Below are 18,034 nucleotides of genomic sequence, written 5' to 3' on the forward strand. Positions count from 1 at the left end.
AAATAAATTTTATTTTCAAAACTAAATAGTTTAAATTATAATATATTTAAAATAATTTATTATTAAAATAAATAAATAAATGTATATAATTCATAATTTATTTTAAAATATATCATAATTTTATGAGTAAACATTTACTTTAATTCTTAAAATATATAATGTTATTAAAATTAATCTTTAAATTTAAAATTTTAAATAATAATTTTAAAATTAACAACTGTCAATAATTTAATTATTATAGTTTAAAAAATTTAAAATTAATTAATAAAATAATATTAAGTAATATGTTATAATTTATTTTAAATACAAAGTGACATTGTTTTAAAATTTTTTAAAAGTAACCTATTTTTACTCTTAACTTTTGAAATTTTTAAATAATAATACTACATCTTTATTTATTCTTCTATGTATATTTTTTAATGACATCTTTTTCCCTTCTTTCAACCATCACAAGACATCATTACGTTTATTTCTTAACAACTTGGTTAATCTCTCACAAATTTCTCAAATTTTTATTACATTCAAACGGTGTTTTGCCAACTTTCTACTTCTATAATTTTAATGAGGTAGATTAAAAAGTAAATATACTCTTATTTTTTACTTCAAAAATAATTTCAATGGTAAAAAATTCCATCCTTTTAAAGTTATACACGTATATATTTATTTAATATTGACTTATTGTTACATAGAAAATACAAGTGAAGGTCTAATACTTCTTTTTAACATCTTTAGGTTATTGGTATACCATTGCTCTCACACTTTAGCTGTGTATTAACCGTATCTGAGTCTTATACAACCATGTCATGTAAAAAGATAATATTATCTAGTCTTATTGTTACTTTATTAATACAAACACTAAATCCACATTGAAGTATCTTTAATATTTATTAAAAAGAGCGTGTATGAGTTAGTTTATAAGATAAATAATTCTATTTGAAGTGAACTGATAAAGTTAATGTTATATTAAAAAATATATAATTTTTTACATAAGAAATCCTATTAATATATCTTAAATAAAATTTTCTATTATATAAGATAAATAAGATAATTTAAATTTAAAAAATGAAAAAAGTTGACTATGCCCGCGGTGGGACGTTTACGGTAGCTGGCCGTCATCGACTGTGATCTTACGAAAAAGGTATATAATGCGTTTATTTTTTGCGTCCTTTCTTTATGCATTACATTATTTTATTACGATTTCCGACTCATGTCTGTAACCTTATGAAACACCAAATAGATCTTTCAAGAAATATAAAGTATATTTAAAGTTAAAACATTGCCTTATAATTTCTCTTTCATATACTATGTGTGATTTGTTTATTTATAGTATGCAGTGTCGTACCTTAGTTTACCAAAAAGAAAAACCACTGGTGTGTATGGTAAAAGAGGAAGAAGCCAAGAAAGAACCATTTTCTTGTTCTATATATCTCTCTCTTTGCATCCGTTGAATGAACCGTGTTGAGTATGGAAAGTGGTAGAGAGATGAGTAAGGAGGTGGCAGCACCACTGCTGAGAAAGAGTGAAGAAGAGAATAATGGAGTTGCGGTGGCATCAAATGATAGTACGTTCTGCCAAGAGCTTAAGAAGGTAAGTTCCATGGCAGCTCCAATGGTGGCTGTTACGGTGTCACAGTACCTTCTTCAAGTGGTGTCTCTTATGATGGTGGGACATCTTGGGATCCTTGTCTCCTTCTCTGGGGTTGCCATTGCTACCTCTTTTGCTGAAGTGACTGGCTTCAGTGTCCTTGTAAGCTCTTCTCTTTCTTATTTTCCTCTCATTCAATGCATCTCACTTTTTCATTTTAAAAAGTGTCATTAAGCCTTTCTGCTAAATAGTACCATATGTTTGTGTGGGTGGTTGTGGTTGGACTTGGATTCACCTCTTGTATGACCAAACTAGGCATCCATATCTATATTTTATTTTTTTTATGGAAATCTATTTTCTGATTCTTGGGTGAGGCCACTTGATCCAGCTACTATTAACTTCCTATTAGCCGGATCACATGTGAAAAGTTTAATGGGCAAATATTTAGTTTGACTCTCTATTGATTTACTTGGTTTTATTTTATAGGCAGACCTAATCAATTCACAAACTAATCCTAAGCAGATTAAAATGCTAAGTTAGCTAAATAGCATCCTATTGGTCATGTGTGTTATAAAAGTGCGCAGTGATTTGAAAACCCTTCTTTTATAGACTGGATCTGCACAAAGAGTTGTAAGTTGAGAGTTTGCATAACAATTAACGTTCTGGTCTAGCCTTAAATGATTATTATATTTGTTATCGACTTATTGCAGTTGGGAATGGCGGGTGCATTGGAAACTTTATGTGGGCAAACGTATGGTGCAGAGGAGTTTGGAAAGCTTGGAAACTACACATGGTGTGCGATTGTGACACTGATTTTGGTTTGTCTCCCGATATCTCTGGTGTGGATATTTACTGATAAAGTACTCTTACTGTTTAGTCAAGACCCTGGAATTTCTCATGCAGCTCGTGAGTACTGCATATACCTCATTCCGGGGCTATTTGGCTATGCTGTTCTCCAATCTTTGACTCGCTACTTCCAGACTCAGAGTATGATCTTTCCCATGGTTTTCACCTCAGTTACTGCCCTGTGTTTGCATATTCCTATTTGTTGGGCCCTGGTATTTAAGTTGGGATTAGGACACGTTGGAGCCGCATTAGCCATTGGAGTTTCGTATTGGTTCAATGTCATTTCTCTTGCAATTTATATCAAGTACTCTCAAGCTTGTCAAAAAACCAAGATTGTCTTTTCTAGTCATGCTTTACTTAGCATTCCAGAGTTCTTGAAATATGCTATCCCTTCTGGACTCATGTTTTGGTAAATATGTCATATAACTTTATTTGCATCCACCGTAATACCTCTTTTTATTTTCATTTTTATATCTTCATTTTCCAATTTTTTTTAGCTTTGAATGGTGGTCTTTCGAGCTCCTTACTTTACTTGCCGGCCTCTTGCCTAATCCTCAACTCGAAACCGCGGTTCTTTCTGTCTGGTGCGTGGAATCAATTTCTCATCCATTCTTCAAAGATTAAACCCTTCTTTTAGTCCCTGAGATTGTAAGCTTTGATGGTCACTTAAATGCTCTAATTTTATAAAATTCTTACGTTAGTTAAAGAGTAAAGTGAAAATTTTATAAAGTTAAGGAAGGATCAGAGTGACCGATGCTTATAATTTAACGACTAAAATGAGAATTTATTTATGAAGTAACGATCTTTCTAACTTGTATCATACCCTTGCAGCCTTAACACAACCACACTGCACTACTTCATTCCTTACGCTGTTGGAGCTTCTGCAAGGTTTGTGGTCTAAATATGTTGTTTTCTACTATCAAGTGCTGTGCTTGATTGCAATTTGTTGTGGTATTTGCAGCACTCGAGTTTCGAATGAATTAGGAGCAGGGAATCCAAAGACAGCTCAAGGTGCTGTTCGTGTGGTTGTGATTATTGGGATTGCAGAGGCGGTTATTGTCAGCACCTTTTTCATTTGTTTCAGACATATATTAGGATACGCATATAGCAGTGATAAGGAAGTTGTGGATTATGTTGCACAAATGGCTCCCCTTCTCTGTGTGTCTATTAGTGCCGATAGTCTAATTGGAGCACTTTCTGGTAAGTTCAAAATCTTCTTCTGTTGTGATGTGTTGTGCTGTGCTGTGCATGCAACTATATGTAATATAAAAACATTCTTGAATCTTGATCTTATCTATCTATTTGCAGGGATTGCAAGAGGAGGAGGATTTCAGCAAATAGGGGCTTATGTGAACCTTGGAGCTTATTATCTTGTGGGAATTCCTATAGGTTTGTTATTGGGTTTTCATCTGCAACTAAAAGCCAAGGGGCTTTGGATGGGAACTTTATCAGGGTCTGTTCTTCAAGTAATTATACTTGCTATTGTAACAGTATTAACTGATTGGCAGAAAGAGGTTTGTTTTATTTCTTATGTATATATGCTTTTCCATTACAGCTATTTTTATTTTTTTTTAATTTTAGACTCGTTTGCAAATGGAATGTTGTGAATGATATAATTAAGGGACGTAATGGCCAGCTCAAAAAGATTTTTTTGTTGTTGTTTTGCAGGCAACCAAAGCAAGGGACAGAATAGTTGACAAGTCAATTATAACCCATAATGCATTCGCATGAAGATTAATAAAACTGAAGAATAAAAACGTTAGAAGAAAAAATATTAATGTACTGACAATAGACAGTGTGTCAGGTTTCTTTATGGGGGTGTTTTGCCTTTTATTATCTTTTCCTGATGTTTTTGTGGGTTTTAGTTTTTCTTTTCTTTTTGAATGGTGAGTGAAGAGGTTTAATTACATTAACATAGAGAGACAACTTGTTTTGTGTATATGTAATTTTTGTACTAGAATTATGCCTATGGCCGATTACAGATGCCACAATTTTATCCTTAACATGCTTCGGTTACATGGATGTTTGATGAAGGTTTTATATCTCGTACTTAATAAATGGACAGAATATTCTCCTCACATAGGACAAAAGGTAGCCCCAGTCTACAATAAATTTTCTGCCTTTTTACTACTTCATTAGACTCGAGTATATACGATGGTTTCCTCAACTGAATCATGCACAAATGAAATGTTTTAATTCATGTGTGTCATTACTTGTCATCAAGGCAACGTTTTTCTTAGGTAAAAAAGGCAATGTATTTGTTATACCAAATATTTTTATTTTCTGATACTTGATTTAGCATCCTTTATCTCAGATTAAATCAGATTTAAATGATCTTGCAAGCAGCAGACTACCGTGCACAACAAACTATATGTATCCCTCACAAAGAGAAAGGTTAATGTATAGTACATTATTTTTTCAACAAAATGAAATTTATATATTAATCAAAGAGGAATGCTAGCTAGTCAATATAACCAAATTATCAGCAACTTTTTAAAAAAGGGCATAAAAGCAACCTTAACAGGGAATTTCACAATTCCATGGCTCACGAGGCCTTGGACCACCCCGCGTCTTATTTGAAAATCTAAAACTTACGTTACATTATATTTCAATCTATAAATTATAATTTATAACCTTAAAGTAAATGTACAGAATGAATTTGATGTATAATAAAAACACAAAAAAACTTCAATCATATACAGATCACTTATATCATGAAAAAATTTTAGATGATCCTGAGATACTATGGTTTCGATTAATGAAAAAAGTAATATGTATGTATTTTTAAGAAGATATCACACATGTCTAAACGTGAGTATCTATGATCACATCTCGGACCACCTAACAAAAGATAAGAGTGGATAAAGTCTCCCTCATGCAAAATTCCTCGTATCTAAGGATAAATGGGCATCATTTTTTGTCACGTGGCAGATTTTCAATGAACGTAAAAAGAAGTTGGTCGAACCATTGACCCTCAATTCAACATGAAAGTGCTTCCCTTCCACACAAATCTCGATTGTTTTCGAAGCAAACTAGGGAGTTCTTTTAAACCTTCATGTTCAATTACTGAATGTTTATCATCTTAAGGTTTTCCCATCGGTTAATTGTAGCATATTTAAATTGACAAGTAATAATAAACCATGCAATCAAATATACTGGTATATATTTCATAGTACGTTAGCAAAATAATAATAATTTGCTTTTACTCAAAAAGTACCTAAAACTTTATCTATTTCAAATGGGCATGTATAGTGCATTAATAAATTCATCACGTGCATCATTTTGACGTTCTCATGTTAATTTTTTGGTTTCTTGTGCCATGAAGAGATAAGGACACGCAAGTAAGAGTAGCAAAACTGACTTCTACAAGTCTCTTCGTTTATCTTTCAAAAATTTGCACACTTTTCTACACCCAAAACTACTTTTTAACTGAAGTTTATCGAAAGGAGAAATGTTTGTTTTATTATAGGAAATCGATGTTTGAGCAAAACTATGAATTTTTAAGTTTATTAACGTGCAGATAATTTTGATTTTTTAATTTTAATTCTTATATATATCTTTTTTAATTTTTTAAATATTCAAATTAAATCTTTTATCTTAAAATTAAGACTTTATTATATTTTAAGTGTTTTTTGTTTTTATTTAAATATTTACATATATTTTTTATTCAATTAAATGTTATATTTTTATTAACCATTGATAAAAATTTTAGAATAAAAACCGAATTTAAGCATTTAAAGAATTTAATATAAATAATTAAAAATAATGGAATCAATTAAATTGTATATCTATTAAAATATAGAAACCAAAAGCGCAATTAAAATTAATTTTTATAAAAATATTATTGTCTCTAGTTTGAAACATGATTTTTCTAGAAAACTTGTTATGATATTATTTTAATAAAATATTTTAAATTTATTTTTATATTATTTTTATATATAAAAATAGTTTTAGTAGAATTAGTATAAAATAAAATAATAAGTTCTAATAATTTTAAAAGGTAAATTTGAAAAAATTATATAAATATTAATATATTTAATGTCATCAACAAAATTAACTATAATAAATACATTTTTCTAGTATTGTAATTTATGTCTGCAAAAACAAGTCTTTTTTGACGTAGTATTTCTTATTTTGATAAAAAAAAAAGTAATTTTATTTATTCTAACCCATTTTATATTAAAAAATTATTATATATTTAAGATAATAAATACTTCATGCAATAATAATAATAATAATTAGGGATGATGTTTGTTCGGTTTTATTGAGTAGTGGACAAGTAAAGAAATCATACACTTCAGATTCCAACAAATTGACTTGATTTAGTTTGACTTTTGAAAAAGTAAAGATGCTAAATAATTTCTTTTTGCTATGAAGGATACCAAATAATTTCTTATTTTTGTGAGAGTTTAGTTCTTTGATAATTTTTTTTTTTTAAAAAACATGATTACTCTCTTAAATGTTAAAAAGTGTCTTTTGTACAAAAAGGAAAAAAAAGTAAAACATATCTATCATAATCCAGATAGAAAATTATAGCACTTTCTAATACTTTGAGCAAATCCATATGCATTTTTCTTATACTCATGCTAACTATTCTTTCTAGATCATGATAAAGAGGATCGTAGCAACATGATCTTTTACCTAAATTTTTTTTTATGCACAAGATTCAATAAAACGGCAAGCGCAGAGCGTACTTCTTTCTAGTTAGAGACTAGAGGATAATCATTATAAATAAAGCTTTCAGAGAGAAAGACTTAGAATGAACTCATGATGTATGAAAACACAAATTTTATTTCCGTTTGATATACTTTTAAAAGGCAAGATTTCCTCCTTATATAGAGGAAGGAAAGCAAATATAATTATTACAAGAAACAGGTTTGGATAAGAATCCAACCTTTTACAAAGTGCCTTTGAGCAAACAAACAAAGAAGAAAAATTTTAGTACATATAAGTCACACTAAAAACATAATACATAAAGATGCTTTATTACACATAAAGTGACTTTTTCAGATATTCTTTAGTCCTTGCAGATTGGTTCATAGCTTGGAGACAAATTTGGGTCATCATCAGTTCCCCATCCTTCTTGATCCATTACCGATTTGTATGGATCCTGAGAATCCATTATTGTATCAACAGCATGTGATGATTCCGCTTCACCACTAATTATGAGATGACTTTCTCTTTCCTAATTTCCAAAAATAATGCTGGAAGATATCAAAGGTGGAAATACTTGTTGGACTCTGTTCCACATATTTTGATCATGAGGGTCTAGAGGATAAATAATATCCATAGGTTTTAACTTTGTACATATGAAATTTACTTTGATCATTTCTTCCTGGGCTCCATTTTTAACATGAAAATGGGTGATCAGATCAGCTTGATGAAATTGTGGTCTTTCCAATTTTATTATATCTCTTATACTTTCATAAGTGTTCCAAAATATAACTTAATTTTGAGTATAAATTAATTGAGAAACTGGATGTTTGAAATAAGGTCTATGAATAATTACCACAATAATATTTTTTGAAAACTCAGGAGGAGGTAAATTAATTTCTTTCCAAATACACTCTCTCTCCATTTCAGATTGAATATCTTTCTTCCAATACTGAATAGGTTGAAATTGGGTTAAGAATTTCCATAACAGGGATGACTCATGCAGAGTTTCTATTTCCATTTCCGTATGACGTGATGGTATCATTGAACTTAAGATACCATTGTCTGGAAGCTTGTTTCAACCCATATATTGATTTCTTTAACTTACGCACTATACTTTCTTTACCTGCGGTCAAGAAGCCATCTGGCTTATCCATATAAACTTTCTCTTCCAAGTCTCCATTCAGAAAGACGGTCTTTACATCTATTTGGTGGAGCTCTAAGTTATAATGAGCCACCAAAGCCATAACAATTCTTAAAGAGTTCTTCTTTGAAACTGGAGAAAAGGTCTCTTTATAGTCTATGCCATCCTTTTGAGTGTATCCTTTAGCAACAAGTCTAACCTTGTATCTCTCAACGTTGCCTTTTGAGTCACGTTTGGTCTTAAAGACCCATTTACAACCGACTCATTTTGAACCTTCAAGCAACTCGACTAGATCCCATATCTTGTTGTCACTCATTGATTTTAACTCTTCTTTCATACATTCAACCACTTTTCAGAATTGTAACATTCCATGGCCTGCTTAAATGAGACTGGATCCTCATCAATCCAAAAATCAGAGAATTAAACTTAGTGCAAGAAGCATCAATAACCAAAGTAAATTTAATAGAGAGAAAAACAAGAGAAATTAATTTTATAAATAAAGAAATAGAATATAAAAAAATTGGAGAACAATTTGAAAGTAAAAAAATTAAAAAAATCATACAAGATTTTGAAAAAAGAATTACTAAAGAAATTTGTAATTTAAATCCTATAGCTTTTTATCATAGAAAGAAGTATGAGATAGACTTACCATATGAAGAAGGGTTTAGTGAAACAAAAATTTCCGCAAAGGCAAGACTAATACAAATGAACAAAGAACAATTAGAATTTTGTAAACAAGAATTACAAGAATATTTAGAAAAAGGATTATAAGACCCTCAAAATTTCCATTGAGTTGCATTGGATTTTATGTTAATAAAGCTTCAGAACAAGAAAGAGGCGTTCCTAGATTGGTTATAAATTATAAGCCTCTTAATAAAGTATTAAAATGGATAAGGTATCTAATACCAAACAAAATCTTATTAAAAGACGTGTCAATGCCAATATCTTTTCAAAATTTGATATAAAATCAGGATATTACCAAATATCAGTAAAAGAAAAAGATAGATGTAAGACGACCTTTTTAGTACCCTTTGGGCATTTTGAATAGAATGTAATGCCTCAAGGATTAAAAAATGCTCCTAGTAAATTTCAAGAAATTGTGAACAATATTTTTTATCCTTATATGAACTTTTCTATAGTTTATTTAGACGATGTATTAATCTTTTCAAAAGGAATCAATCAACATATACAACATCTAAATAAATTTATAGAATTAAATAAACAAAATGGATTATGTGTATCAGCCAAGAAAATAACATTTTTTCAAGAAAAAATTACGTTTTTATGTTTTAATATTCATCAGGGTACGATAATACTAATACAACGGTCTATAGAATTTGCAGATAAATTCTCAGACCAATTAAAAGATAAAACTCAGTTACAAAGATTTTTAGGATGCCTAAACTATGTAGCTGATTTTCTACCAAATATTAGAACACTATGTGCTCCTTTATATAAACGTCTTAGAAAAAATCCTCAGCCCTGGGATGAAGAAATGACCAAAGTAGTCAATCAAGCAAAATCCTTAGTAAAAAATTTTTCTTGTTTAGGAATACTAGACCCTTCAGCCTACTTGATAGTCAAAACTGATGCATCGGGTTTAGGATATGGAAGAATTTTAAAACAAAAATTATCAGAATCTACAATAGAATAAGTCATAAAGTATTATTAAAAAATATAGCATCCTGCACAACAAAAGTATTCTACTGTCAAAATTTTTTTTTTAAGCATTGTTTTATGCATACAAAAATTTCAAGATGACTTATTTAACAATAAATTTTTAGTAAGGATATACTGTAAAGCAGTCCCTTCTATTTTACAAAAAGATGTTCAAAATCTTGTTTCAAAACATATTTTTGCAAGATGACAAACTTTATTATCAAACTTTGACTTTGAAATACAACATATCAAAAGAGAAAATAATTTTTTATCAGATTATTTAACAAGAGAATTTTTACAGCAAAAATGTAAAAAATGACTAGTGTCGACTATGCCTTACCAAAAAAGAGTGAACCAGAAATTCTAAAAACTCTTACCAGAGACAAAGGTAAAAAGCCCATGACTTGTTTACAGGTTTTACAAACCCAGGCTCAAATCCAACCACCAGAATCACTAAAATAATATACAGTTTTGGCTAAAACATGTCAAAGCTCCCAAACAACTATTCAAACCACACAAACTAGAAAATTACCATCATAGGCAGAATCTGCCTACAAAAAATTCACAATAACTGATAAAATTTCAGAATACTATGAAAAGTCCTACGGTCTTCCAATAATGGAAATAGAAGCATAATGGTTTAAACTAAATCGTTCTGAAATAGCAAAAATGGTATTTCTTCTTAATTGTCATGTAGTTTCATCCTTAGCAGAACAAAAAAGAGAATTTTATGAATTAATTCTGATTGATTCAAAGTCAATAGAATTAACTCATAAGAAAAATGAACAAAAAGAAATTATTTTTTAAAATTTAAAATTTGTCAGATACTCACCCCTAAAGAATGGGGACAATATTTATCTTACTATTGTAAATTTACAATAGATTATCAGCCTTCACAATATAATTATTTTGATTATATAAAAGCTTGGGAGAAATTCGTATTTCTTCGACCAGACACTCATTCCTGGTTCATTTGGTTTCGAAAAATGATTTCTCTGCACTTTCTAAAATAATTTTCAGCCTGGTTCCATAATTTTGGACTAATAAGACAAATACTGCTAGAAAGAACCCAAATAGCCTTAACCTATTTCAAAAATAAAACCAACTTCTCAAAACCATATAAATTTAAGGATCGTTCATGTTCTGATTTAAATAAAATTTAATTCTATGAGTGATGAATAAATATATTGAAAGACTCAATAAAACTTACAATATTGGTGGTCAAACTTCTGGTAAACTCTTCAAAGAAAGAAATTAAAACTTTACAATGAGAGATTTTCCTTATGGCTATCTAGGCTAGTAATTTGCTCGTGTTTTCAACTGAAGCAGAGCTTACAATTTATAAGATAGTAAACTCCTATTCTAAGATTCTATTTGGTAATAATTTCTTCTTTTGTCAACTCTTCTTTTGCTTTTGTCACATCTTCTTTTCGTTATGTCAAATCTCTTGTCTTTCTTGCTTTTGCTTTTGTCTAATCTTCTTTTTGTTAGATCTTGTCATAGAGAGATTCCATAACAGTCGTCTTCATTATCAAAGTAGCCGTAGTCATCATCTCTTGCTGGATTAAGGCTTCTCCTTGACTTTGTCAGAAGATATGTTGGTAACCTCTGGAGATATGGTTTCAATAATTTTCTTGAATTCTTCTTCACTCCCAATTGTACTCAGACTAGCTAGAAATTTGACTTTCTGTTGTAAAAAGGCTTGTTTTTGTTTGTCCTTTATCACACTCTCGCTTAAAAGAGGATGTTGAATATTATTTTGTAACCATTGGTTAATCTTTTCTGTACTAAGTAGGTTTAAATCGTAATTGACCTACCATTTAACTTTTATGATTTTGATTAATAACTGTATGGATGGATCATAATCTAGCTTGGCGGAATCATATTGTCACATCATAATCCATAATATTCCTTGTGAAGCTATGAAAGAAATAAATTTATATGATTTTGAGAAGTAGGTTTTGTCTTTGAAATGGGTTAATGTTATTTGGGCTCTTTCTAGCAGTATTTGTCTTACTAGTTCAAAATTATGGAACCAGGCTGAAAACCATTTTGGAAAGTGCAGAGAAATCCCTTTCCAAAACCAAATGAACCAGGAATAGGTGTCTGGTTGAAGAAATAAGAATTTCTCCAAAGCTTTTATATAATCAAAATAATTATATTGTGAAGGCTGATAATCTATTGTAAATTTACAATAGCAATATAAATGTTGTCCCCATTCTTTAAGGCTGAGTGTCTAACAAATTTTAAATTTTGAAAAAATAATTTTTTTGTTCATTTTTCTTATGAGTTAATTCTATTGACTTTGAATCAATCAAAATTAATTCATAAAATTCTATTTTTTGTTCTGCTGAGGATGGAACTACATAACAATTAATGAGAAATACCTTTTTTGCTATTTCAGAACGATTTAGTTTAAACTATTCTACTTCTATTTCCATTACTGGAAGACTGTAGGGCTTTTCATAGTATTCTGAAATTTTATCAGTTATTGTGAGTTTTTTGTAGGTAGATTCTACCCATGATGGTAATTTTCTAGTTTGTGTGGTTTGAATAGTTGTTTGAGAGCTTTAACATGGTTTAGCCAAAACTTTATATTATTTTAGTGATTCTGGTGGTTAGATTTGGGCCTGGGTTTGTAAAACCTGTAAATAAGTCATGGACTTTTTACCTTCGTCTCTGGTAGGAGTTTTGTAAAACCTATAAAAATTCTCTTGTTAAATAATCTGGTAAAAAATTCTTTTCTCCTTTAATATGTTGTAATTCAAAGTCAAAGTTTGATAATAAAGTTTGCCAGCTTGCAAAAATATGTTTTGAAATAAGATTTTAAATATCTTTTTATAAAACAGAAGGGGCTACTTTACAATCTGTCCTTACTAAAATTTTTTTGTTAAATAAGTCATCTTGAAATTTTTGTATGCATAAAATAATTCTTATAATTTCTTTTTTGACAGTAGAATACTTTTGTTGTACAAGACGCCATATTCTCAAGTAATACTTTATGACTTGTTCTATTGTAGATTCTGGTAATTTTTATTTTAAAATTCTTCCATATCCTAAACTTGATGCATCAGTTTCGACTATCAAGTAGGCTGAAGGATTTGGTATTCCTAAACAAAGGAGATTTTTGACTAAGGATTTCACTTGATGGACTACTTTGGTCATTTCTTCATCCTAGGGCTGAGAATTTTTCCTAAGACGTTTATATAAAAGAGCACATAATGTTCTAATATTTGGTAGAAAATCAACTACATAGTTTAGGCATCCTAAGTAAAATTCTTGTTCTCCTTCAGATTCTTCTAAAGTATTATCTAATTGATAAATTTCATTTTCTTGTGTATTCTCATTTTCAGAGTCTTTATCTAAAAATGCTGGTTCGGGTTCAAAATTTATTAGAACTGAATAAAGTACTTGTTTTAACTCCTTACTTTCAAGGGAGTTAATCTTATTTTCAACTCTACATTTGTCAGCACGGTGTCCAAACTTTTCGCACTTCCAACAATTTCCCTTAAACTGACTATTATTATTATTATTTTGTGTTTTGATATTTTTTCTTACATGATTTTTTATAAATATTTTTCTTATATGGTTTGTTTGGATAATTACTAGGAATGAGTTAGTTTTATATCTTTTTATGTGTTTTTATAATAATTCTACTAGGAGCTCTTAATGGTCCTATTCCATATTGTGCACAGAAGCTACCTAATTCTACTTTTCCTGTTATTTTTTATTTTTTAATTTGGTTTTGTAGTTTCATATCATTACATACTTTTAATCCTGTATCTATTATAAAATTGTGTATTTGTCCTAAAGTTAATGTCCCACAATCTGTATTTTCTCTTAATCTATTATTAATGTTTTCTAAAACTTTTCTTGAAAATAAAAAAGTAAGAGAACAGATAAATTTTTCTTTTCAATATGGTTCATTAGCATCTTTTATGATCATTACTTTTGAGAACACATCTTTATACCACTGATAGTCAGACATAGTTGGACAACTAAGTCCATATAATTGTTCTCTTACTCTTTCTCTAAATATTATTGGATCTCCTGTAAAATGTAAAAGTATTGTATATATGAGAGTTACTACAGTGTCTTATTCATTAGTTTCTTGTTTAACATGGCCTAATATATATTCTCTATTTGTAGGACTCACGTAGTGATCCCACCATCTCTAAGTTGTCCAGTGAAGCCTTGTACAATAGCTTCAGCTGTGACTCTATCGGAGACATTTTTCATTTTGTAAATTGTTGCTGCCATAACCATTTTTGTGTAATATCAAAAATTTGTTGTTCAGAGGCGCCATCGATGTTCCATTCAATGATGTTAGTTCCTCCATAAGAATTTTGTACAAAATGTGGTCTATTTTCTAAAGAAACATCTAGTAGAGTAGGTCTATTGTAATAGTGTTTAATTTTTGGATAATCATATATTTTATTAATTTCTAATGTATTTATTGTTGGTTTTTTTATACTAAGTTTAGCTAGTTTTGTTTTTATTTCTTCTAAATCTAATTCAATATAAGATTTTTTTCCTAATTCTTTCATGGCCTGGGCTGATAATATGGTAATAGGATATATTGGTTTATCTAAATACCATGAATTTTTAATATTACTACTACTAGATTTATCCTCCTTATTGTTTTCTATTTTGGTTAATTGATAAGTCATTATATTTATTATGGTATTAGAATAATTTAATTGTTAATGTATTTTGTTTATATCTTTTTCGTTTATTGGTTCAGTATTTTCGTTAGTCTTTTTATAAGGACTAACTTCTACTTCTTTTTCTATTTGTATTTTTATTTGTTCTAGAGGTAGATATTCAGCTTCTATTATTTTTCATGTGGTAGTTTTCCAAATATTTTTAGTTTTTTGTAAAAGATTTATTTCTTTATTAAATGGATAGTCTATATTATTTTTAAAACAATATTTTTCCATCCAGGAAAAGAAATAAGTATTTATTTGTATTTCTTCTAGATAACTATAAAATTTTTCTCTAATTTCTATCCTCTGGTGTTGGTTAAATGTCTTCATTAACCAACCTTTTCTATCTATATTGTGGTCTCCATCTTTATCTTCTTTAATCCATTGTTTACCTATGATGAAGGGCTCATTTCTTTCTATTATATTTAAAATTTGAGATGGTGTGGGACTATAATTTATCTTTGAATTCTGTTCATAAATAGGAATAGAAATTCTTGGTTTTGTAATAATATCTATTTTTGTTAGGTCTACCTCTACTGTAGAGCCACTAATAGAGTGTCTTGACGATTCTCTAATGATTGATGGTTGTCTTATATGAATTGATCTAAACCTATTCATTCTCAATATAAATCTATCTGGTTCTTCTATTATATCCTTTATTTCTGTATGTTCTTGTTTTATAGATGAGGGTTCTTGAAAAATCCACTCTTCTGGTATTGTTAATTGGTCATGTCTTAATCTTTTAGGGCCTTGTACTAAACTTCTATTTAAATTAGCCTGTATTACTACAGTTTCATCTCTATTGATTTGTCTATTTGCTTTAAACCCATAAGGAATTTTAGTAATTTTGTAGTAGACTCTATAGATCACGTGAAATGGATCAAACAAATTATCAAATATATTTTCTTTTATTTTTGTAAATATTTTGATGGCTTTAGATGTCCCCGTCATGCAGGTTGCTTTCCAAAGCTGCTATTATTGAGTCACTTTTATGTTGTAGCTTCATATCTCTTAATAGTACAAGTATAGGGAGATCTACTCCAAACTTGAAGTTTGGTTTAACTGCTAATTGAGTTAATCCTATATGGATGAACTTAAAACCTTCTTGTCTATGTTTTTATATAAGTTGATCTTCTAAGAGTTGAATTTCTCTATTTCCTGTTGTTTCAGGATAGGAATATTCTATTTTGTGGATCTGTTCATAATTGTTTTTGAACGACCAAACAAACTTATCTTTATATACATCCTTTTCTTTAACTATGGGTATTGATTGATCAATCATGTAAATATTTTTCTATTTGTTGTGGTGTTGAAGGAAAATAAGTTTTTGGTGAATAGGAAGAATTTTTATCTTTTGCTCTCATTACTTTTATAATTATCTTTGTTTCTACCCAAAACTAAATTACTCATTGTTCTCAATAAGTTTGCCATCTTAAATCTTAAAGGCTGCAGGAACACCAAGACTTACTAACGGCTTTACTGCCCACGCTCAGGACTTACCAACGTATAAACAGCTCTCACTGCTACTCCTTTGAATTCTTAATAGCAGACTTATGTTAAACAAGTATTAACTAACTCAAGATATGGCAAAAAGATTCTTACAAAGATAATGATATACATGTAATAAAATTCAGGCTCTTGCCAAAACTTTTAAATCTTTTTTTTATTTTCTTTAATATCTAAAAGAAGAAATTTTTTCTGAATACTATTTTGAGTTTGATTTATAATATTTCTGGTTTCTCTTAATATATATATATATATATATATATATATATATATATATATATATAGCATTACTGGTCGAGAGCCCCTTATATCATAACCCAGATAGAAAACCGTAGCACTTTCTAATACATTGAGCAAATCTATATGTATTTTTCTTATACTCGTGCTGACCATTCTTTCTAGATCATGATAAAGGGGATTGTAGCAACAGGATCTTTTACTTAGAAATTTTTTGATGCACATGATCTGATACAATGGCAAGTGCAGAGCATACTTCTTTCTAGTCAGGGACTAGAGGATAGTCATTATAAACAAAGCTTTCTCTTAATTTTCTTCTAATATCAACAGGGTGATAAAAGACCAATTCTCCAAAATCATGTATATATATATATACACATTTTCATCATGTTTTCTATTATAAAATTAGAACTGTATCGACCCTCGTAAAGTTGGTATCAAAGTCTAAACGGAGTTCTAATTTTAGGAGGGGAGAGAGAGGTTATGCCTTTTGAAGTTATAATGCCTTTTTATATTTATGATCATGGAGAATTAGAATTTTATCATCCTGTTGACATTATAAGAAAATTAAGAAAAGCTAGAAAACTTCTAAAACAAACACAAAACAATATTCAAAAGAAAATTCTTCTTCTTGACATCAAAGAAAATAAGAAAGATTTGAAAGTTTTGTCAAGAGCCTGAATATTAATCATATGCATATCATTAATCTTGTAATCTTCTTTTGCTATATCTTGAGTTCATTATAACTTGTTCAACATAAGTTTGTTATTTAGAATCCAAATGGGTAGCAGTGAAAGCGGTGTGTACGTTGGTAAGCCTAGAGGGTGTTCCCGGTAGTAAGTCCTGAGCGTGGGCAGTAAAACCGTTGGTAAGACTTGGTGTTCCCATAACTTTTAGGATTCAAGATGGTAAATTTATTAAGAATAATGACTAATCTAGCTCTAGGTAGAAACAAAGAGATAATTATAAGAGTAATGAGAGCAGAAAATGAAAATTCTTCCTCTTCACAAACAATCTCTTCTTCTTCTACAACTCCACAACAAATTGTCACGACCCCTTTTATAAGGAACCGAGATTATTGTTTCTACATTACATACTTATTTAAGATAAAATAATAGAGAATATAAGTATAAAATTCACTTCTCATTCAAAATAAAACAAAATTTCTTACAACAAATATCCAACAGAATAACATGATATTACATTTAGTTCATAATGTTCAAAATACCAAAATTAAACTATGTAGGTCCTTCTACATGAGGTTTCAAAATATAAGAAAAAAGGACTTTGATGCATTATTACTCAACTCCAGCTTCTAACATTTCTTCACTGGCCCCTTAGCTTGTGAAGTAGATGCAACACCTGCTACATCTGCTCACGTACCACCGTACGATCATCGCAGTACACATGCACACAACGACATAGAATGAAATGTAAGGGTGAGCTTACAAAATAAACTAAAATTGTATATATGTAACAAAAATATTATTCACAGCAACAGCCCCATGCATTACCAGCCCATCTAATGCACATCATGAAAATAGTTTTCAACTAGTTTCACAGCCTAAGTAATCTAGAAGAAACTGAGCTGGTCTAGAAGCGACCCATTCCGGTATCTGAATCCAGACAACACAGCACAACAGCTCAGCATGAACTTACCGTTACACGTCTACCCACCTAAACATGTAACTCGGCTCTA

The 18,034-nt window shown here is 29.6% G+C and overlaps 1 protein-coding gene across 1 annotated transcript; it reads left to right on the top strand.

Moving 5' to 3' along the window:
* The first annotated feature begins 1,422 nt into the window (after positions 1-1,422).
* Positions 1,423-4,244, top strand: LOC113868001 (protein DETOXIFICATION 9-like). The gene is made up of 7 exons (XM_027503549.1): positions 1,423-1,746; positions 2,295-2,839; positions 2,928-3,014; positions 3,262-3,318; positions 3,392-3,630; positions 3,739-3,944; positions 4,099-4,244. The coding sequence occupies exons 1-7, from the start codon at positions 1,465-1,467 to the stop codon at positions 4,159-4,161; spliced, it is 1,479 nt and encodes a 492-aa protein (XP_027359350.1). The 5' UTR covers positions 1,423-1,464; the 3' UTR covers positions 4,162-4,244.
* The last annotated feature ends 13,790 nt before the right edge of the window (positions 4,245-18,034 follow it).

The sequence above is a fragment of the Abrus precatorius genome, unplaced genomic scaffold (genome assembly GCF_003935025.1).
Source record: "Abrus precatorius isolate BTA unplaced genomic scaffold, Abrus_2018 Scaffold5, whole genome shotgun sequence".
NCBI classification, from domain to species: domain Eukaryota; kingdom Viridiplantae; phylum Streptophyta; class Magnoliopsida; order Fabales; family Fabaceae; genus Abrus; species Abrus precatorius.

Bases quoted from the DNA above. Each gene is read 5' to 3' on its own strand.
- LOC113868001 (XM_027503549.1), top strand. From the start codon at position 1,465: ATGGAAAGTGGTAGAGAGATGAGTAAGGAGGTGGCAGCACCACTGCTG. The intron at 2,840-2,927 runs GTAAATATGTCA...AATTTTTTTTAG, and splicing joins CCTTCTGGACTCATGTTTTG to CTTTGAATGGTGGTCTTTCG. The intron at 3,015-3,261 runs GTGCGTGGAATC...ATACCCTTGCAG, and splicing joins ACCGCGGTTCTTTCTGTCTG to CCTTAACACAACCACACTGC.